General features: G+C 28.2%; 2 protein-coding genes across 2 annotated transcripts in view; both read right to left on the bottom strand.

The window, feature by feature from the left end:
- The window catches only part of LOC142330874 (uncharacterized), a 23,842-nt gene extending 13,030 nt beyond the window's left edge, over positions 1-10,812 (bottom strand). The window contains exons 1-3 of the mRNA XM_075376338.1: positions 10,804-10,812; positions 7,024-7,042; positions 401-431 (exon numbers count right to left, since the gene is read on the bottom strand). Of these exons, the coding sequence (XP_075232453.1) occupies positions 401-431; positions 7,024-7,042; positions 10,804-10,812 (59 nt within the window). The remainder of the gene's footprint in view (positions 1-400; positions 432-7,023; positions 7,043-10,803) is intronic.
- On the bottom strand, positions 8,040-23,958 carry LOC142330873 (uncharacterized). Its single transcript, XM_075376337.1, has 10 exons — positions 23,940-23,958; positions 21,693-21,723; positions 18,441-18,533; positions 18,055-18,144; positions 17,067-17,159; positions 15,429-15,518; positions 13,368-13,512; positions 12,197-12,263; positions 10,804-11,018; positions 8,040-8,313 (listed from the first exon to the last, which is right to left on the bottom strand). Exons 1-9 carry the CDS (start codon positions 23,956-23,958, stop codon positions 10,828-10,830), a joined length of 819 nt encoding a protein of 272 aa, XP_075232452.1. The 3' UTR covers positions 8,040-8,313; positions 10,804-10,827.

Raw genomic sequence — 23,958 nt, 5'->3', positions numbered from 1 at the left:
TCTCCTGTAGTTTGCATGATATCTATTCAAAAACAGAAAAATTTGGTTAACAAAAAACACATTTCTTTATGTTAGTAATAAGATAAATTTGTTAAATGACTAATAGATGTAACAATTTTATTATAAAAATAAGTAGCCATTTAATTATGAGAAAAATAATCTAATAAAATCAAAAAAAACCAAAAAAAAAGATAAAATTTTAACACCAACAAAGAACAAACATGTTAAGAAAATTCATAACATAACATTTTGTTATGAATTTATAAAAATTAAAAACAGCTGTTTGTAATACTAAAAATTTAAACCTTTCAAATATTAAAATAATTTTAATTTACTTTTAAAAAAATTACTTACTGCGATTTATACTGTATAAATTTACAATAAATGTTTAAAAAATTACCTTGGCTTTAATGGTGTTTTCAACTCGTTTCCTTACATTTACTGTCTTCAAACTAATGATGTCTCTGTGTTCCTTGATGAAGTCATTGACATTGTAAGAGATCAGTTCATCATTTCTGTCTAACCTTTTATATGTATCCTCACATTTCAACCATTCCCTTAAAAAAAACTTATGGAGTAAGGTTTCTTTATGATCTCATTATCAGCTAGTTCTTTTGTTTCTGAAACAAATTTTATTTTAATAAACGTACCTATATACATGAATTTAATCTGATCAATCCAAAATCATTGATTATTAATATGTTGCTTAGACCCTGAATATAATGAGGTAAACAGAGTTTTACATGTCACATTTTCATTTATAGTTTGTGAATTTTTATAGTGAGGAAGATAATGTTAATTCACACACTTTGAACTTGATCACACTTCAATTTCATACTTTATTTATACCAATCACATTATTTACCCTCCAATTTTAAGATATGTACAAGATAGAATAATTACATTACAAAAACCAGGATCAGTACATGTCTTTATAATATGCACAACTTTATTACATTTAAAAAATGATTAAATTTTGAAGTAATTTAGATTTCAGTTATGCTAGATGAGTTTTTTAAAATAATGATTTTACTTCAGCTTTTTACATAAAAAGAATGGTAATTTGGTTTGCTTAGCATTTACCCCGCCACCACTCCATTCGGTTGCCCTAAAGCATAAGATTGAATGTCTGTCGCATAAACGACTACTGAGCCTCAAAACAGTTTAGCGACCAGTTTCCTAACTACCTCCTAGAGCTAATGTAAAAGCGCGAGCGGAATAAGCATGGTACCATACACCATTCACTTGTGTGTCCCACCACCCACTTGTCATACATCACTAAAATGGGTAGGCAACTACTAAAACATATGACTATCAACGCTGCCATGCCTAGGCCGCTGAATGCCAGCAAGTTTCTGTCCACCATTAAAGTGCTTGTTGTGTTAATCTGGCTGGTAGCCAGCCATATCTCTCTGTTAGCTTCCTATAGCAGCGCAGTAGGAGTCTTTTCCCTTAGGCAAACTACTGATGTCGGTTGAACAAAGCAACCTCATCAAGGAACTGCCACATGGTATGACAATGCGGCTCTCGCCACATTCCCGTTGACCTCTATGTTCCAGCGTGGCCTGAGTTCTGGCCCCCTCCAAGAGCTGGGCAATTGAACATCATGTCTTCGTTCTACCAGACCTCCTCACAGACATACAGTTCATCAGTTGCCAGGTGGAATTGAAACAAATATTGGTTTAAATTTACATTGTTGAAGAGCACTCAGACTCCTGTTGCCCTTAAAAACGACGGAGAGCATACCATCCCCCAGATCTTCTATAAATCTATACAAGGACCTTCCCTTAATTGTGGTGTACCATTCTTGCTGCCATGTTTCCATCGTGAGGCTGTAAAGCCTCCTCCACAGGTGGAAGATGAGCAACTGTTTGAAATTTAGAACCGGTGCTTTGAGATCAGTTCCGCTCCAGTACAGGCCTGGCTTGAAACTGCATCCCAAGTACCTCGGCCTCCCTGCCTCTTTGCAATATAAAATAATGGTGCAACATAGTTTATATGTTGCAAGTAACTTAATATTTTGTTTTAATAAAAAAAAATTAGTGAATAAAATGAGATTTTAATTCATTCAACTTCTTTGAAGTAGATGGCAGATGGCTGAATGCTGACTAGGGAAAGTGAAGGGGCATTCAAAATTTAAAATATTATCAAAATAGAAGAATTTTAAGATTGTAATTAGTTAAATATAGGTATGCTTTAACATTTAATTTGGTTAGCTATCTACCAAGAAAAATTAAGATAACCTTTACATAAAATAATAAATATCAAAGTAAAAAAAAGGACTGAAAAATTTAATATAAAATCTATAAAAAGAAATATATATTATATTCTATAAGAACAAGATTTAAAGCCTGGATTTTACTTGGTTTAAATATATATTTAATTAAACAATTGAAACTATATCATTACATACTTTTTAAACTTCTTAAACTTACATTGAATTAAAAGATTAATTTATTTAATGTAATGAATAAAATTTAATAAAATAAAATAAAAATATATTTTTAAGTACTCTAAGTAATACTAAAAAAATAAATACAAATAAAATTGATTTATAATATAGAGTGGAGGACTTCAGCCAGTGGCAGTGAAGTGATGAGCTGAAACGACATAGGGAAAAAATATAGAAAAAAATTATAAATTATAAATAGGATGATACAACTATTTGTAGCATTAAAATATTTACATTGCACACATTTAATTTATACCCCACATGTTTATACACAAATTCCCGCACCCGAAACCCGATGAACGATACCAGGATTATGAAAGTCAGACGCCGCGCAGTTGGCGGGGTACAAATACTTTGCATACCCTGCATTCCTGAGAGGTATTATAATTGCATACAATATATTTATTTACAATGTCACTATGATATTAAATGTTATAATTTAAAAAAAAAACATAGTATATTATATTTGGCACCTGATCAGGAAATATATGAATAATACACCATGATCAGTGTCACAGGGCATTAAATTTGCTACATGTTAAGCAAGAACCTAAAATAATACACTCTGAACTCTGACAGAGCATATTACATTTGCTACCTGTAAAACAAATTTTAAAACAATACATCCTGAACTGTGTAAAAGCATATCAAATTTGCTACCTGTTAAACAAAATTCTAAAACAATATAATCTGAACTGTTTTACAACATATTAAATTCGCCACCTGTTAATAGCATTTTAGCAGCAAATGATACATTTGAATCCTCGACTTCATTTACGCAAAATGACAACGCAATTACTTTGTTTTGTTATAAAGACGATACTTCTAAGGCGGAGATTATGAGGGTCCTCAATGTTGTCCAAAATAAGTTATAAGTTCATGAGAAGATATCAGTACAACTTTTAAAATTATTTTTCCTGACAGCTGCATAGCTGTCAAAATTCCAGCTTGCAACTACTAAATGCTCTATTATCATTAATTATGGCCTTGTTATGTATATTTTTATGTCATTAATAATTCATTTCCTACACTACCACCTAGACTTTATTCCTGAAAATTTGTGTTCTGTCAGTGATGAACAGGGAGACCGTTTCAGTCAGGATATTCTGACCATACTCAGTTTTTATTCAATGCAGATTTGAAGCTACGGTGATAGTCATTTTGACTAAAATACTTTTCACTTCCACAATCATATTCCACATTCAACATTACATTTTAGTAAACATAATCATTTTTTTTGCCACACCTTCCATGAATTTAAAAGTACTCCCCACACAGCACCTACAACTCAAAATCACTTGGCAAAAATTTTAGTAAGGTAGATAATACAAAAACAATTATTAATTTTTTTTTTTTTTGTTTAGCCTAGGAGAAGGAAAAGGCTCTACCAGCCACCGTCTGCGCACACAACGGTAGTGTCAGGCTCTCACCGACCAAAAAACCTCCCCCTTTATGAAATAGGAATTGCACCTAGTTGCCATAAGACACAAATATGGTGAAAAAATCATATCCTATCAATGGGAAAACCTACTGGGACCCTATTAGGGATTGGGATCGCGGACACGACTTAACTAAGTAATAATAAAATTATATCTACATTGAACCTGAAAATACATACACAGCATATACAGAACTTTACATCTATATTCATAAGAATTAATCTACACTGCTTATCTAATTAATTTTAATGTAAAATTTATGTTGAACTTGAAATAGAAACATACACAAAAGTACACATAAAAAAATCCCTACAGGAAAGTTTCTACCAATGGACCCTACTGGGACTTGGGACCTACCACGATTTTATCTGAATATTATACTATCAACTTAATTGTAACATGCAAATTTATAATATTAAACAATAATAACAAAAGTAAGTAACTTTAGTGGAAAATTATCCTATAGTAAAAGGGTATCCTATACTATAGTATCTAAAGTATCCTATAGTCATTCTGAATTAAGTTCCACTGATATAGATGGTAACAGATCTATAACGCATCCAGGAATGTATGTTATATGAACCAACTCGGCCGAGATTAAATTTTCAACTAAGAATAATGTTGAAGGGTAACAAAAATCGATACTTACAGTATATTGGTACACCACCTGATCTTCCTTTTAGTAATTTTCAATACTCTGTTTTTTTTACATCATACTTAAGTTTTGTATAGTATGAACTGAATCATGTATTTTATTATTATTTTTACAATTTTATATAGGCTTCCACTAACTTTGTTTGCTATGGTATTTAAAATTCATGAAATATTTATGTACCATCTATTTTGTAAGTATATTCTACGGTTTTTGAAAAATGAGGCATGAGCATGGTTTCATTATACTTTCAAACTGCTGTCAGGCAACAGATTCATCGCCAAAGCAAACAAAACAATACAGGACTAAACAAAATTTCCATATCAAAAAAAAAAGCTTGTGAAACCACTTGTTAAACGTAGATGTCGCTTTGTTTCATTTATCAAAACCCATTCTCAATCTATAAAGTACAGAAAATTAATTTTTATTATAATTAAATGTTTTGGGGTATCTTGGTGAAAAGATGATTGTCACGCCAATAATTAATTAATTAGTTAATTTATTTTACACAATGAAATCTCATAAAATTAATTGCTTTTCATGGCTATTCTTTACATTGTAAACAAATAATTGTCTACAAAAAGAATAACTTAGTTAAATTATAAGAATATGTTGTTTTTCAATTTTATTAACAATGATGAAAAAAAATCAAGTAATGTACCACTGATAAATACTCAAAATATTATTAGAAAAGTTAAAAATATGAATAACAGTCTTCTTGAAATATCATAAGCCAAGAAATGTACAAGATAAGCATATAGTTTCATTGCACTGACTAACAAAATTCATAAAAATTTATGTGCATGTGTATGTGTGCATGTGTATGTATGTGTGTATGTATCTATATATATATATATATATATATATATATATATAAAATTGTTTTTTGAATATTCAAATAATTCAGTAACATTTTTTACCACCATGCTAATAAAATTTAACATTATATAAAATATATATAATTATATTTTATATAAAATATAATATCCCTTATTTATTTCCAACAACCAGTTTGCACAGTATGCCACACTTTCAGATTGATTTGTATTATTTTTTTTAAATTATTAATATTTTCACAACTACATTTATGTTCATAATATTTAAAATTTCACAATAGATAACATTATAATTTATGGTAAAAAAGGGAAATCATTAAACAGTAAGTTTTAATGTAATAAAAATGGAATTTTATAAGAATAGAATGCAGGATATGCGAAAAACAGTACTGTGTTTTGGTGGTTTATATTTCATATAAAATATATATATCTGAGATAAATTAGGCATTGACCAGATACTGGCATATCTTGATATGTTGATATGTAACTCTACGAAGTTTCTTCCCTTTATTATACTAATGTTTCCTTTATTGTATTTATATTGTAATTTGCCACGCAAAATTTCTGTTTTTCATATGACATTTAATGGATCTATCAAAAATATTTAAAAAGTCAGAAATAAAAGTAACTGCAGTATCACTTTCTTTTTCTGTTTAGCCTCCAGAACTACCATAAGGTATTACTTCAGAAGACGATATGTATGAATGTAAATTAAATATAGTCTTCTTCAGACTCAGGTCGACCATTCCTGAGATATGTGGATAATTGACACCCAACCACAAAAATCACTGGTACCCAAAATCTAGTATCCAAATATTTGCAATGATGGGTTAACCGCTAGACTTGCCTGGGTGGGCTAATGCTCTGACCCTGGCCCCTGGTAAGTGATAATGGTTGGTTGAAGTCACAGAGCGATCAAGTACATAAATGGATGGAGTCTTTTAATAAATATTAGTATTATCATGAAATATATATAATGTTGTAAAGAATTAGTAGGAACTTAATATTTTACCATTTAGCTACACAGCATTGCATTTATCACCACAGCTAATCCAAAGATCAAATCCATCAAGCAGCTGAAAAAAATCGGTCAATCTGGTACTCTGAAGATATAGGATGCAGCAAGAAGTGAAAAGTTGATGCGATGTTGCATATAATCGGGTAAACTGTTTAATTTTACGTCTCATTTTTTTTTAAAGTTTGTATATTTTTATTTTTGTAGTGAGGAATAAAATGTTAATTTCACACTTTGATTTGATCGCACATCATTAACACCAATCACTTTATTTCCCCCACAATTTTAAAATATGTAAAAGATAAAATAATTACACTCTAAAATCCAGGTTCAGTTCGTGCCTTTATAATATACAAGGCAAATATATTAGAAATAAAATTGATAAAGTTTTGAAATAATTTGGATTATTGTTATGCTACTTGGAATTTTTTTTAAATAACCATTCTCATGTTATTACGATAAAAAAAAAAGCTAAATGTAGCAAGCAAATTAATTTTTGAATAAAAAAATTTGGGAATAAAATGGGATAATTTATTATGGCATCTCTAAAATCAGCTGACCCTGGTTTGAAAAAATTAAACTAACATGCAAGCATGCATCTTCTTTGATAAATATAGATGTACTCTAACCTTCAATTGTGTTAACTACCTAGCAAAAAGAATTTAAGAATATTTAAGTAAAAGTATATAAATATATATAAATAGATATATTTCATCCTACCTGAACCAGATTTAAAAGTTACATTAAATCAAGAAATTGCCACTATATCTTTACTTGCGTTTTAAATTTCTTGAACAAGATAAATTTTGTCAATGAAACAAATAAAATTTAAATAATTTATAAAAAAGGGTCATTTTAAAAACCGGATCCGTAATATTTCAAATAGAATTTTATAAAAACAATTTGAACTAAAAAATGCTTTTTTATATGGTCTAATAAAAAAAAACAAAAAAAAAATATATATATAGTGTGTGTATATATATATATATATATATATATATATATATATATATATATATATATATAAATAAAATTGATTTATATGGTAGAATGGAGGACTTCAGCCACTGAAGTGAAGTGATGAGCTGAAAAGTCAAAGAAAAATAATAAGAATAATTATAAATACTATGATACACCTATTTCTAACTTAAACATTTATATATCACCCCTAATATATATATATATATATATATATATTTTGTTTAATTTAGAAATTCATAATTATAATTCAGAATATGGAACAAGTAGGTTTGTGGAAATTCATAGAAAAACATTTTTTGAATATAGGGCCAAAATTCAGAGGGAATCATCATGTGAAAACGGTACTGGGGTATCATTTATGATAAAAAGAATTTTCAAATATAATAAATAATAATGATAGTGATAATGATAACAATAACAATGAAATGATAAAACTCTTTTTCTTATATATATATATATATATATATATTTGTCAAACATTATGATTATTTTATAAATAAATAAAAAAGCAATTTCAACAGAGAAATACACAGTAAAATATTTATTACAAATCACAATCTCCTTGATGTTAATCCATGCACTGAGTGATGATTTTACAATAATATATGACAACAAAATAAGTGAATAAATTTCCTGGAAAGAACTCTATTTAAAATATTATACCAGAATCATCTTTACCATCTTAATCATCTTTATATGAAGTACAAAAATTTGTGTTTAGTCTATTTTGGTAGCTGATTTTGAGGTACAGGATTTGGCGCGTTTTTTTTATAGTGCTATCCCACGTAGGCCTAGTGCACTTAGCCTTTTCTCTAATTATAATATGTTATCCATTAGTAGTAGCAGTAGAAGAAGCCACAGTGTTTAATTTTGATGATTTTAAAAATTTATAAGGTTTTAATTTTTCTAGTTATATTTGATGAAATCTCTACTTAAAACTGAAAAAAAGAAGAAAACAAGAGTTAAAAAAAAGAAAAGTAAATGACACACGAGAGTTATTTATAGTATTAGTTAAGCCTCTTATGATAGGTTAAAACTATACACTGACATAATCCATAATACCGCTTTGTTAAGCACAAACTGATTTTACTCTTTTACATCATTTTTACTCTTTTTTCATCATTTATTCTTTTACCACAAACAATATTTCATCATATTGTGCAGGCTACAATTGCACATTTTACTTTTTTCAGAAATCAAAACTGTTAAGCCTGACGACCACACCATCTGCCAAGTCAAGAATGCGATTTGTTCTACATAAGCCACGAAAAAAGTTTCTTAAAGAATAGGAAAGTCTTTGTTTTCGTTTTTTTTTTTTATAAGACAAATTAAATAATAATTAAATTAAATAAATACTTTTGTGTGTGCATGTGTACACAATCCATTTATGATGTACAATAGCGATAAAATATTGTACAATGTGAAAAATATTTTTTTAAATTTACAATCGAATCTCAATTTTCTGAAAAAAAATCCCAAATATTTTGAAAACGGTCGATCCTGGTGGTTTGGAAAAACGTTTGATCCCTAAATGAAATATCCCAGTAATGTTACTCTAAATAGAGTCGCTGTTAACCATTGAGTAAAGTGCTTGAATTTTGGTCCTTCCAAACGAGTTGTTTGTTATATTTTGTTCCAATTAAACAATAATATATAGCAAAATAATATGACTAAATAAATGCTGGTCTTAATGATTTAGTAGCTTGTTTTGAATGGCGGTTTTGTATGATATACTATCATTTATAAAAAACAGATTTCTATTTCAGCATTTTAATACGTTCATGATTTTCATTTATATGAGAAAGCAATCATTTAAAAAAGTATTACCAACCATGATATTTTACGAACCTAAAAATTACACAAGAACGTAATAGCTTGTATTTGGTTTTTTACACCAAAAGAAGAAAAACAACAATGTTTGCTAATGTATAATGTACAACAGGAGAAGACAGTTATCAGGAACATTAAAAAAACAACTCCAAGATGGACGAATATTTGTAACTTTTTTCAATTTTTTTGCACGACTTCATTTATAAAATGTTATTTCTCTGTGTTTCAGGCAAAGAATTTTTTTTAAATAAGTTTGAGAATGGCAAATAATACTCATTACTCATTTTCTTTTCATTATTCAGTTTTTTATAAGATACCATAGCTGTAGTTAAAATTACTATGTTGTTTGCAGAGAAACATGCAATTCCCTTGCAGGATAGGCTTCCAAGCATCAAAAATTATTAAGTGATGCAATTACCTACATATGAAACGAACGCTGGCGGTTAAAGAAAATATCAACAATCCTGTTCTGTGGTAATGTGGACACCGATGGGAAAATATAGTTTCTATCAGGTGTGGCAAACAGCAGTGCCCTTTACAGTAAAAATGAAACCATATTGATTTTTCTAAATTGTGCTAAATGAATACTAGGCAAATATATTGTGCTCATAATTGTCTGACAAAAAAAAATTAAAGACGGACAAAGCCACAACTCAATTGGAGAGGTTTAGAGGGTTCAAAGACAACTTTATCAGATTAAGGTTGCAAAAGCACATGTGAATAGTAAAATCAGTTCTATCATTTGATTACGCACAGAAACTAAGCTATCCATCATCACATATGATAGATATTGCATACTTTACATCCGTGAAAAAAATTAGCCTCTTTAGTATCTATAATTAAGGATTAGGTCAGTAGTGTTTGGTCATTGTAGATGAAGAGAATTATATTCGAATTCTTCTCTTCAAGTACATTGCATTATTATTAAGAAAACATAAAAAGCTGACGAATTACGGCTCTTTGCTGATAACTGTGTGAGCCGAAACAAAAACAGTAAAATCTTACGATACCTTGACTAGCAAATAAAACGGGGAGAAATAAGAATTTTTTTTTAAGTTTCTCTTTACCAGTCATAATGGAATTGCATCTGATGGTATATTACGGTTGATTAAACAGAAATACATTAATGCCAATATTGATACTTATAAGCATGTACTGCATTGTGTTGTACAAGCATAATTAAATGAAGATTTGAAAGAAAAACAAAAAAAGAAACAAACAATAACCTTATTTTGAGGGGACCTAAATAATCAGATGGATTTAATTCTTGACAGTAATATTAAAGAAACAAAAATCTTTAAACCAATTAAAGATATATTTAAACAAAAGATTTCTTTAATTTTTAACCCTTACTTGTTGTTTGTAATTAGGAGTATCTTTTTTAATCTTGAACTGAAAATTGTGCAACAAATTGCATTCAAGAGAGGAAGATTACAAGGTAATAAAACCATCATACAATGAAAATTGATTTTTTTTTTACACATAAGATCCCATTATTTGTGCACAGTCATGTAGTAATTAATATAATGCATACAGTTATTAGAACCTGCTTCTGCTATTAACTTTATTTATAAATATTCAACTAGCATATTACTTACTTTAGTCATACTCCTAATATATTCTTACTCCTTCCTATTCTTCTTTTTTCTGATAATTCTTTTTGGTGGTATTTGAGGTTTTTTAAATATAAAATCATCTTCATTGTTAGTACTTGTATTAGAGAACTTTTTAGGGCAAAGATAAAATGTATTTGTTTGTCCAGATTGGCCAGCATTTTTTGAAGACTTTTTTGATGTTCTAGAGTACGGTTTACCTAAAAAAAAAACTTATGTTAATGAATCTTCTCCAAAAATTATAAAAATACTGGTAGTTTATCCATTATATTTTTTATTATGAGCTATTCATTCTTAGAAGATAAAATTCCTTTTATGTGATTTAAACAAAATGTAATTTAAACAAATAATGTAATTTTTAGATAGATTTGTGATTTTTAGATAGATGATGCTCACTCATCTATTAATGACTTCTACACCCACATAAAACTGGTGTGTGGTGTGCAATTTACAGGGGAAGTATAACTGGCTCATTATTCTTTGAAAACACTCTTAAGGTAGACCTCTACCAAGAAACTGTAACAGTTATTGAAAATTTAAAATTTAAATGAGATTCGTGGTTTCAACATGATGGGGCCATATGTCACACGCAAGAGCAACAATGGACCTTCTGACAAATTTCTTTGGTGAAAGAGTAATACAGGCTGGCTTATGGCTATAAATATGGCTATAAATTGTAATATTTATAACGAATCGTATTAAATATAGGACATTATTTTTCTTTAAATTGGGCTGCTTTTTTTTGTTGTGTGTTAAAACAAACGCTTATGGGTTATTTTTTATCAACATTTTTCAATGTACACCTTAGTATATTAATAATATTGGAAAAAATTATTTTTCTGTAATTTTTTTTCAAATTTAACTGACATAAAGACAGAAAACTTGAATGTTTTCAAAAGACTGAAAAACTGGATGGATTATCAGCTGTTAACATCATCACAAAAAAAAAATTTTGTTATATATTTTTTAATTAGATAGAATGAATATTTTGTGATGAAATAAGTAGCGGTAATTCAAGTCTGTTTAGAAGTAATTATATTTTTTAATTAGATTTAAATATTTATTCAAATAAATCCAATGTACAATAGTCATTTTAAAAGTAGTACCCCATTTTCCATAAAAGTAAAGTAAGATTTTTCAATAAAGATTTTCTTATCTTTCTATATAACTTAAGATCCCTTCACTTGATTAGAATGAACATTTAGCTTTTCATAATGTATTTAATACTTTTGTATGTCCAAGTACCTATTACATTCAACCGCACAGTCTCAATATTTATTTACCAGAGATATTTAATACCAAATGCAGATAAAGCATAATTATAATCTTTAAACACAAACTGCAATGCTAGTGTAAGAAAACCAATCAAAATATCTACCTTTATGTTTTTTATTACGATCTTGACGAGATTTATGTGATCTTTTTGCTCTCTGGTCAACATGGTCCTGTAACATAACAATGTTAAAATTGTTATATTAATGAATTAATAAAACATTAAAATATTAGTGATGCTAAGATTTGCAAAATAATTTGATTATGGTAATAATATGTAATAATTTACAAAATGGTACTTCAGCGATTAAAATCCACACATATGCCAATAATATTGGAATTTACTGCTTTTTATGTATGAAGGAATACTGATGATTACTGTAAACTCTGAACAAGGAGCCTACACACGCACTGAAAATTTACCAACATAATCTGGATATAGTTAGTATAAGTGTGCAATTCATTTTTTTTTAAATTTTAAAATAAAATAAAAAAATCTTAAAAATATCTAAAAATCTTAAATCTCGTAAAAATAAAATCTTAAATTAGGCAAATTTTGTTAAAAATCAAATATTTTGAATCTTACTTTACAGATGCATGAAATTATTACAAAACAGAACAGACAAAAGCATTTCAGAATTTCTGTTATTTATCTATTAGGCAGAGTGTACCACTTCCAAGATTGAGAAAATCCTGTTCACACCAGATAATGATTTGATACTTCATAAATTAAATTAAAAGTTTTGAACTAGTCAAAGATACAAGAGTCGTTGTTTGGAGTATTAAGCAAGTATACAATGAAAAGTTAACTAATGATAACCTAAAAATTATTACATCTAAACATATTTATATACCACGAATATGCAAATAAACAATAGAGATGTTGTATCAGAAGAAATACTACCCAGCCTATATAAATGAGTGTAAAGGAAATTACTAAAATAAAAATAAGTATGTTAATGATAAATAAAAAAATAAAAAACTGAACCAACCAATTAATACTTAAATATGCATAAAATTTCATTCACTTATATTTTTAAAAAATCACTTTATTAGAACTTAAAATAAATTTAATTATAATTAAATTTGAATTCTAATTACATTAACAATAATTTAGATAATAAATAAATTATTTTATTAAAAAATGTATCAAACAAAATTACACAAACACTCAATTATATATCAAATTTCTTCAGCTCTTCTTACAAGTGATTATTTAATAATAATATGCTTATAAAAAAAATGTACATATAAAATTAAAAAAATAACCAACTTACATTTAAATCCTCTTCAGTCCTGCTGGTTTCTTCAAAATCAAAATATAAATAACCGTCTTCATTTAATTTGGCAACTGATAGTAATGATAAATGCATCATGAAACTATTGGTCTCATTACTGTTATTGTGATTGATAGCAGGTGATCTAAATGGCAAACAGAAAAAACACATTGTTAGTAATTAGGATAAAGCATTATACACACAACAAAATGAAAATATAAAAATAATAAATTTAAATAATATAATAGGGTTACCCAAAATATAGCCATATTATAGGGTTATAATAGCGAAATCATTAATGTTTTTTTATTATTAATGTATAGTAATTAGTAATGATACAAAATTTGTAAGCACTTTTGCCTTATGTATTAACCTTTGTTTTTAAAAGACATTTGTTTTAAACATGGCTTCCAGGTGGTACTCGAAGCTTGAACCCAGATAACCATATATGCTACCATAATTATTGATGTACGTAAATTTTTAGTGGATTACGTAAATTATGTAATTTAATTACGTTATGTACGTAAATTCTTATTCTGGATCATTTTGTTTTACTTGCTGGAAATTCATTCAGATTTCAAGTATTTAAGCTTTGTAGATTATAATTTTGTCAAGACCTTTGGTCAGTTTGCTTGCTTTAATAAGTAAAGCAACAAATTTTTTATCCGGAAATTAATACAAAAGTATACTCTATATTAGACACAGCTATTCACAAACACTTGTACCTTTCTATTAAAAGATTTATACACAAAAGTGAGTGAATAATTATCCACAATGGAGCTAAAAACTTAATTCCATTAAAAATAAAAAAATTCATTTTTCAATATAGTTCCCATTGATTTTTATTGCTTTTTTTCCAGCACTGCATGAGTTGGCATCAATACATTTCTTTATGATTTATTAAAAAAAAATGTTTTTTGTAAATTACATGGTTTTTGTATATATGTTTTTTGTATTAGCGCAAGCCATGCATGTACTGCTTTCTTCAATCCTAGCACAATCCTCCTTGCAACCCTGCTTGCACAAACTTCATGATGTTAAGTCTATCACAGATGATTTTGAAGGCAGAACTGCAATTTGTAGATCATTTACGACTTCTTAAACAGCAACTCATCAGACACATACATACTCAGTGTTGTGAGTAGTAACCATACATGGATGTGAAAATGTTAATTAAAAACCAAACTACTAATCAGAATAAAAAGAAAAGATTAAGCATTGTGTTATTGAACAACCACGGAAGATGGTAGAGAAGGAAATAGTATTTCCAAGATTTCACACAAAATTCTATGCATATGATCATGTTGATCTTGTTCAATGGAAGTTAGTCTGTATAAGTTTGGAGGTGAACAATTTAAACATTGTTAGTGAACAGGCAGGGTTGGGAATATATATAGTATCAAGATAAGGAGTTTTTCATTGTTAAGCCTTGATAAGAATTCTATAGCTTTTCAGTAGCTTATCAGGTTAAGAGTTGTAGCATTGCATATAAGGCATGTAAATCAGTGTAATGAAATGGTACTGATTTAAACTACAAAAGCAAGTGAATTCTAATTTACATTGACAATTAGGCTGCACGTTGGGCATTAGTTTATATCTTTTTAATTCTGGATTGTTATAGATTGCTATCTGATCTTACTACCTTTCCTGTCAACAGTAAGGTAGAGCTGCATTAAGGTTTAGAACACCAAGTCATATAATAAGAGAGCTTATGTTTACAGGACTCAAGCCTGTGTATAGCTTCAACTGAAGATTTTTGAATATATGACGTTCAAATTACAGTTCGACTAACATATCAGATAATAGTAGTAAGCAGTCATTTTATTTATGTATCATTAAAATGTTTTCAAAATTTTGGCAACAACCGAACCAGGTAATAAATATTTTCTTGATGTACTTCAAGGTAAATGTTTTGTTCAATTACCTTAGTATGGGCTGAGAAAATGAATAAAGATCAGTTATTTTGCTGAAAACGTATGAAGCTTCAATAAGTATTATTAAGATTATGTAAAGCATGAACATTTTAGAAATAAAAATACTGCACTTAAAAAGTAAACATACTTGTTAATGATTTGAGAGCCTGAAGCTAAGTTTTGATCCGGTTGTGGTGTCTGATTTGATGTAGAAGTAACAGTTGTGTTGACACTTTCACTAAAAATAATAAAAATACATAAAAATAAGAAAAATATATAAAAATAGCAGTAACGTAAATATTTTTAAATTTCAAAAATAAAATATGATTATTTAAACAAATCAAATGTATTATTATTGAATCATACTTGATCTTTCTTTCATATACATTCTTATTCTAAGAAAGAAAGTTCCCTTTTTCTAGTTTTTATGCTGCCTGTTATTTCCTTTTCTACATTAAAATCCATTAGTTTAAAACTCACTAAAGATGTTCAACTATACAATAAACTAATGAAGTTGAATTCATAGTTAGAACAGCTTTTATTAAGTCACAAAGTATATTTAGTTATTGAACTTGCCATCTATTATCCAAGTTTTGAAAATAAGTAATTTTATATTTTCATAAAAGCACCAGCTCTTTTTACAGTTTATATTCAAAGTTTAGAATTTATCATTTACCTAAATTATTAAATTAATTAAAAATTTTAGCTTTATTGAATCTAATCATTTCAATAAGCGACAAATTAAATAATAAGGGACAGATAACGTACAAATAATAGAGAAATTCAGAGAAATACTAAGATAACAGTGTTGGATTCCATATAATAAAAAGAACAATACACAATTACTGATGTATCTTTCTCATAATATTCAATAGAATCAGTGATGGATATAAAATTTGTTGAAAAAGTTATTTTTTCAATTCAACAAAAAAGCAGTTATCTAAACACAACTATTTAATCTTATCACACAAGTAAGATTTTTTCCTGCATATTATAAATACTCGAATGAAGTAGAGGAAAAATTCGGATTAGGAATAGGACTTCAACAGATGTGCTAGAATTAAGAAAGCTTAATTTATAAATTAAAAGAGCTTACATATTTTCATTACTTAATGTGTATTTATGTTTACTGATACAAAAACATAAAATACAATAGGTCAATATACAATCATTACTTCACAGAAGATAATACAAGTGAAGGTATATCCAGACAGCATTAGAAAATTCACTTATTTTGTAGAATGTAGCTCATAATAAAAATTTAAAACTAATGGCAATCTATCCATAAAATAAATGGAGAACAAAATAACAGAATTTTAGATTTCCACAAACATTTTTCTGCAAATTGGTTAAATAGTTGAAAAAACTATCATATCATTGGACAATTGAGTAGCAAAATCATTTATCTTCAAAATCTATGATAGTAACATGTAACAAACAGTAAACTGGTAAATAACGATCTACAGTAAAATTGTTCTTTTATCTTGGAAACAATTTACATATTCCCCAGTGCTAGGGACTGTCAAAAGTTTCACATATTATTCCTGTACTGTAAATACAATCATGATAAAATAGAAAGGTGACTTAAAGAACATTTGATTAAAGAAAATATTTTTCTGATGTAATTTCAAGTACACTTAAAAATTATCTTAGGATAAGCTAAGAAACTGAATAACATTGTCATTTCCTTGCTGAAAATGTATGAAGCATCAGTCAGTATTACATAGATTACAAAAAGTATAAACATTTTTGAGATTTAAGTACTGCACTTAATTAGTTAATATACCTGGTTATGAGCTGAGAGCCCGAAGCTAAGTTTTGAACTGGTTGAGGCGTCTGGTTTGGTGTAGAAGTAACAGCAGCTTTGTGGGGTCTTGCCCTAAAAATAAATAAATTATATAAAAATAATAGTATCGTATATATTTTTAAATTACAGAATTAAAAAGTTAATATAGTTCTTCCTGTTTTGCCTTATCTCATCTGCTTAATCTTATAAAATGTTTTAACAAAAATCGTTTCCAACTAAAAGGAAAAAAGGGTATCTTTAATTCAGTGACTAACTATTTAGGAATATACTTTTATAAAGAATTACTTGTTCGAATTAATGAAAACGTTAAGTAATATAATAAAATAAATCAAAATAAACAATAACAATTCAGCGAATAAAAAAAAGGACTGTATATTACATAATAGTGGACATCACAGCTAATGACACAAAAAAGAATTACAATATCCAACAATACCAATTATAAAAACTAACAATAAAAAACAAAGGAAAAGAGAAGACAAGCTCCGAATGACAATTATTAGAGAATAATGTACATAATTTAAATTGAACAACAAAAAACAGATAGTATTTACTGATACGGTAATGAATAATTAATTATAGTCTAATTATTCATCATCATTAATAAAAAATAATTAAATAGAAAAGTTAAAATTTCCTTAAATATGTTAATTAAAAGTTGTGTCGAGGGATACTTTACAGAAAACTTTCACAGAATAGAAAGACAAGTTAAAGTGTGTTAGATGAATTAAAATATTTTCTTGATGTAGTTTATGGTATACCTAGTGTTAAAATTATTTTTTGCTAGATTAGAAACTGACTTATTCAGTTATAAAGGTCAACTATAAAGGCATCTCTTGGTCAGTTACATTTTCATTTCTTTGCTGAAAGTTTAAGAAGCTTGTGTCAGAATTACATAGATTATGGAAAATTATGAACAATTTTGAGCTTAAAGTACTGCATTGAAAAAGATAACATTTCAACATACCTGGTCCTGATTGGACTGAGTGAATGTAAATTTTCAAATGGCGTCGGCCTCTGGTATGGTGCAGAATTAACTGTTTTGCGGCTTCTTCCCCTGCAAATAAGTTAAAAAAATAACAGTAACATAAATATTTTGGATTACGAAAATAAAGAATAATTATAATATTTCTTTCATCTTTACTTCTTAAAATATTTTCTTGACGTAGTTTATGGTATACTTAGTGTTAAAATTTTCTTTTATAAGATTAGAAACTGAATAAAGGTCAGTTACATTTTCGTTTCTTTGCTGAAAGTGTAAGAAACGTCTGTCAGTATTACATAGATTGTGGAAAATTATGAACATTTTTGAGCTAAAAGTACTGCACTGAAAAACATAACATATTAACATACCTGGTCCTGATTGGACTGAGTGAATGTAAATTTTCAAACGGCGTCGGCTTCTGGTATGGTGCAGAATTAACAGCTCTGTGGCTTCTTCTTCCCCTGCAAATAAGGTATAAAAATAACAGTAACAAATATTTTGTATTATGAAAATAAAGAATAATATTTATATTTATATTTATATTTCTTTCATCTTTACCCCTTATCTGCCAATTACTTGGAAATGATTAACACAAATCATTTCCAGATAAAAATTGTTTTTCTTTAATAAAGATTAATATTAAGATTTTCTTTAATAAATATTAATTTTCAGCATTTAATAGATTCTTCCAAATGTACCTTTAAGCTACTTAAAGAGGCAATGATTATTTTTTAACATATGAATATTATTAATTATATTCTAATTGTAATGGGAGTGTAATTTATAAAAGATTTGAGTTACAATCTAAACGTGTATACTTTGGGAATAAAAAACTCAGATGGCAAAATGTTATGGAGACATACATTACATTACCAAAGGATTGTCTCCATGTTTAAAAACATTTCTTTAATCCAGAGGTTCCCATACTTATTTTTCTCACAGACCACTTTCAAAATTTACCATGTTCCGGTGGACCCGCTGCGGCTACATTTCTACCATAATTCCAGTCGACGGAAAATATGAAGATTAGATCTAACTATGAAAATTTGCATTAAGGCTGAGTTCTACGAACTATCAGCTTCCGAAAAAAAAGTGAGAATTGATTTGTTAATTTTTGATTGACTGTGCTGTAAGTGGATGTCAAAAAAGTAAAGTTGGCCAATCAAAAAAAAATGCTTCCATCCAACTTTACATTTTTGGCATCTACTCACAACACAAGAAAGCAATCAGTTCATATTGCAATGTAATATAATAAAATTGTCGTAATATAATTAAAATTAAACATTAATAACGTAATGTAACTTCTACAATGACAATCACAAAATAGTTACAATTTTAATGGGAGGGATGTACTTGATGGATTGACAGCAAATTATCAATATTTGGCTTCAGTTTTGTTAGAAATAAGCATAAATCTCCCTGTTCTGTGATATTGAATCTGCTCCTTTTTTTTAATAAAAGGTTTGTAAAGACACTAAAACTTTTTTCAACAAGATATGACGGGGGATACGCTATCAAAAGCTTTCTCGCAATTCCCCACAGTCCAGGATATTTTTCTGGTATTTCTGCCTGCAGCCAAAATGTTTGATACCCTCTTTTAAATTTCATCTTCAGCTCCTCATTAGTGCTAAGCTCGAGTAGCTCCTCTTGTAATATCACATTCTCCACATCCGTTTCATCAAATGGATTTATGATCCATGGTGGTATTTCCATCGTCAGAATATCTTCAAATCTGATTTTGACATTTTAGTTTTTCACTATCGCAACCAGATGAATTTTCGTGGACCCCCGCTTACAAATTGTGAACCCCCATTTTTTGTTACGCCAATGTAGACCCCCGTCAAGTCTCCCGTGGACCCCTGGGGGTCTACCTGGACCACTTTGGGAATCTATGCTTTAATCGTTTAATGGTTATGTTTAAAATAACATAATTATTTTGAACAAATACTGAAAAGAAGTTTTAGTTAAATTAATGCTGTAATTAGTATATGTAATAATTTAAATTAATCATTTACTTACTTAACTGGAAGAGTACGCATATCAAGCTGCTTAAAAAATTCAATTATTAATCTTTTTTTAGCTGATTATTATTTTTTAAATAAATTAGTGAAATCACAAAATTCAACGTTGATGATTCAACCTTTAATATTAATAATAATAAAATTTAAATATAAAAACAGTTGTTATGGAAATGTTAGTAGTTAGGTCATCATTGCATGACAACTCTTTCCAGCAGTCTTTCCATGACAATAGATTTCCTGCTTTACATAACCTTGATTAATCCAAAAATAATTTTTTTCTTTTAACTCCAGTTCCTGTGAACCAATTCGCTTGAAGAACAATGGGGCTCTATTCTCAATAGATTTACTTCACCCTATCTAGTTTTTTCAAAATCGGTTAAGATTTGTCTTCCATAGAGCGGATGAAAAAATTTTATACATACATATATGTGTTATGTAAATAAACAAGATTGGGGGCAGTAGCGATTTGCAAATTCTTTGGAAATCTGCTAAAAAGGCTTAACATACATAAGTCTAAAATGTACATTGGTTTAAGACTAAAGTGTGTCTTAAGTGGTTTCGAATCATCTCAAAATAATTTAACAGTCGACCCACATTAAATCATGTATTTGTAATTAATTAAACTGCAAATCGTGGAGGCAATTTAATAAAACTTTGTGCAAGAAATTCATATTAATTCAAGTTGGATTCAAAACATCTATATATTTAAACATTTAAAATAATTGGTAAAAACTTTGCAACAGACCTCAAGCACAGATTATTAAACTGTTCTTGCCAATTTTTACTTTGTAAGTATTGTGATCGCGAAAAGATTTCAGTTTTCAGATTTCAACGGAAATGCATTTTATCCACCCCTGAATCCATTTTGACACATTTGGCGTGATGTCTGTACGTATGTATGTATCTCACATAACTCAAAAACGATTAGCCATAGAATTTTGAAATTTTGGATTTAGGACTGTTGTAATATCTAGTTGTGCATCTCCCCGTTTGACTGAATCGACTGGACCAAAAGTGTCCAAAATATGTTTCTTAACTGCAGTAATAAGCTATCATTGAGAGCTTTTCAACGATATATCATAAGTAGTACTTATATTCATTCATACAGGGTTATAAAAAAAAAAAAAAAAAAAAAAAAATGGAATAAAAAAGAAAGAAAAAATGGAATAATAAAATGAAAAATGGAATAAAACAGTTCCAGACATTTATCTCCTGTAGTTTGCATGATATCTATCCAAAAACAGAAAAATTTGGTTAACAAAAAACACATTTCTTTATGTTAGAAATAAGATAAAATTGTTAAATGACTAATAAATGTAACAATTTTATTATAAAAATAAGTAGCCAATTTAATTATGAGAAAAATAATCTAATAAAATCCAAAACAAAAAAAAAATAAAATTTTAACACCAAAAAGGAACAAACATGTTAAGAAAATTCATAACAAAATGTTATGAATTTATAAAAATTAAAAACAGCTGTTTGTAATACTATAAATTTACACCTTTCAAATATTAAAATAATTTTAATTTACTTTTAAAAAATTACTTACTGTGATTTATACTGTATAAATTTACAATAAATGTTTAAAAATTTTACCTTGACTTCAATGGAGTTTTCAACTCGTTTCCTTAAATTTTCGGTCTTCAAACTAATGATCTCTCTGTGATCCTTGATGAAGGCAGCTGCATTGACATTAGAAGAGATCAGTTTTTGTCTAACCTTTTATTTGTATCCTCACATTTCAACCATCCCCTTAAAAAAAACTTATGGAGTAAGGTTCCTTTATGATCTCATTATCAGGTAGTTCTTTTGTTTCTGAAACAAAACCGAAATAAATATTGGTTTAAATTTACATTGCTGAAGAGCATTCAGGCTCCCGTTGTCCTTAAAAACTACAGAGAACATACCATCCCCCCAGACCTTGTACAAATCTATACAAGGACCTTCCCTTAGTTGTGGTGTGCCATTCTTGCTGCCATGTTTCCATCGTGAGGCTGTAAAGCCTCCTCCACAGGTGGAAGATGAGCAACTGTTTGAAATTTAGAACCGGTGCATTGAGATCAGTTCCACTCCGGTACAGACCCGACTTGAAACTGCATCCCAAATGCCTCGGCCTCCCTGCCTCTTTGCAATATAATATAATGGTGCAACAAAGTTTATATGATACAAGTAAGTTAATTATTTTGTTTTAATAAAAAAAAAAATTAGTGAATAAAATGAGATTTTAATTCATTTTGGCTATTTCTCTATAATCAGTGACCTGGTTTGCAAAAAATTAAACTAACATCCAAGCGTGCAACACCTTTGAAGCAGATGGCAGATGGCTGAACACTGACTAGGGAAAGTGAAGGGGCATTCAAAATTTAAAATATTTTCAAAAAAGATAAAATAGAAGAATTTTTATATTGTAATTAGATAAATTTATGTATGCTCTAACATTTAATTTGGTTAGCTATCTATCAAAAAAATTTAAAAAAGCATTTATATAAAATAATAAATATCAAAGTAAAAAAGAGAAATGAAATTTAATATAAAAACTATAAAAAGAAATATATATTATATTCTATAAGAACAAGATTTATAAGCCTAGATTTTACTTGTTTTAAATATACATCAAACAATATTTAATCAAATAAGTGACACTATCTTTTCTTACTTTTTAAACTTCTTAAACTTACATTTAATTAAAAGATTAATTTATTTAATGTAATGAATAAAATTTAGAAAAATAAAATTAAAAAAATATTTTTAAGTACTCTAAGTAATACTAAAAAAATAAATATAAATAAAATTTATTTATAAGATAGAGTAGAGGAGCTGAAAGTGATGAGCTGAATAGCCAAATGCAAAAAATATAGAAAAAAATTATAAATAGAATGATACAACTATTTGTAGCATTAAAATATTTATATTGCACACATTTAATTTATATACCACATGTTTATACACACATTTTTCTAGCCGAAACCCGATGAACGATATCAGGATGATGAAAGACGGACACCATGCTGTTGGCGGGGTACAAATACTTTGCATACCCTGCATTCCTGAGAGGTATTATGACTCCATACAACATATTTATTTAAATTGTCACTATGAAATTAAATTTTATAATTTGAAAAAACATAGTATATTGTATTTGGCACCTGATAAAGAAATATATGAATAATACACCATGATCAGTGTCAGAGTACATTAAATTTGCTATATGTTAAGCAAGAACCTAAAATAATACACTCTGAACTCTGACAGAGCATATTACATTTGCTACCTGTAAAACAAATTTTAAAACAATACATCCTGAACTGTGTAAAAGCATATCAACTTTGCTACCTGTTAAACAAAATTCTAAAACAATATAATCTGAACTGTTTTACAACATATTAATTCACCACCTGTTAATAGCATTTTAGCAGCAAATGATACATTTGAATCCTCGACTTCATTTACGCAAAATGACAACGCAATTACTTTGTTTTGTTATAAAGACGATACTTCTAAGGTGGAGATTATGAGGGTCCTCAATGTTGTCCAAAATAAGTTATAAGTTCATGGGAAGATATCAGTACAACTTTTAAAATTATTTTTCCTGACAGCTGCATAGCTGTCAAAATTCCAGGTTGCAACTACTAAATGCTCTATTATTAATTATGGCCTTGTTATGTATATTTTTTAGTCATTAATAATTCATTTCCTACACTACCACCTAGACTTTATTCCTGAAAATTTGTGTTCTGTCAGTGATGAACAGGGAGACCGTTTCAGTCAGGATATTCTGACCATACTCAGTTTTTATTCAATGCAGATTTGAAGCTACGGTGATAGTCATTTTGACTAAAATACTTTTCACTTCCACAATCAT

Source organism: Lycorma delicatula, chromosome 10, assembly GCF_047948215.1.
Source record: "Lycorma delicatula isolate Av1 chromosome 10, ASM4794821v1, whole genome shotgun sequence".
In the NCBI taxonomy this organism is placed as follows: Eukaryota; Metazoa; Arthropoda; class Insecta; order Hemiptera; family Fulgoridae; genus Lycorma; species Lycorma delicatula.
This window is presented reverse-complemented; position numbering and strand designations above follow the sequence as displayed.

Excerpts from the sequence above, each read along its gene's own strand:
- LOC142330873 (XM_075376337.1), bottom strand. Across the intron at positions 15,519-17,066 it reads GGCTCTCAGCTCATAACCAG|TGAAAGTGTCAACACAACTG; the intron begins GTATATTAACTA and ends TATTATTTTTAG. Across the intron at positions 12,264-13,367 it reads GGACTGAAGAGGATTTAAAT|GACCATGTTGACCAGAGAGC; the intron begins GTAAGTTGGTTA and ends GTTATGTTACAG.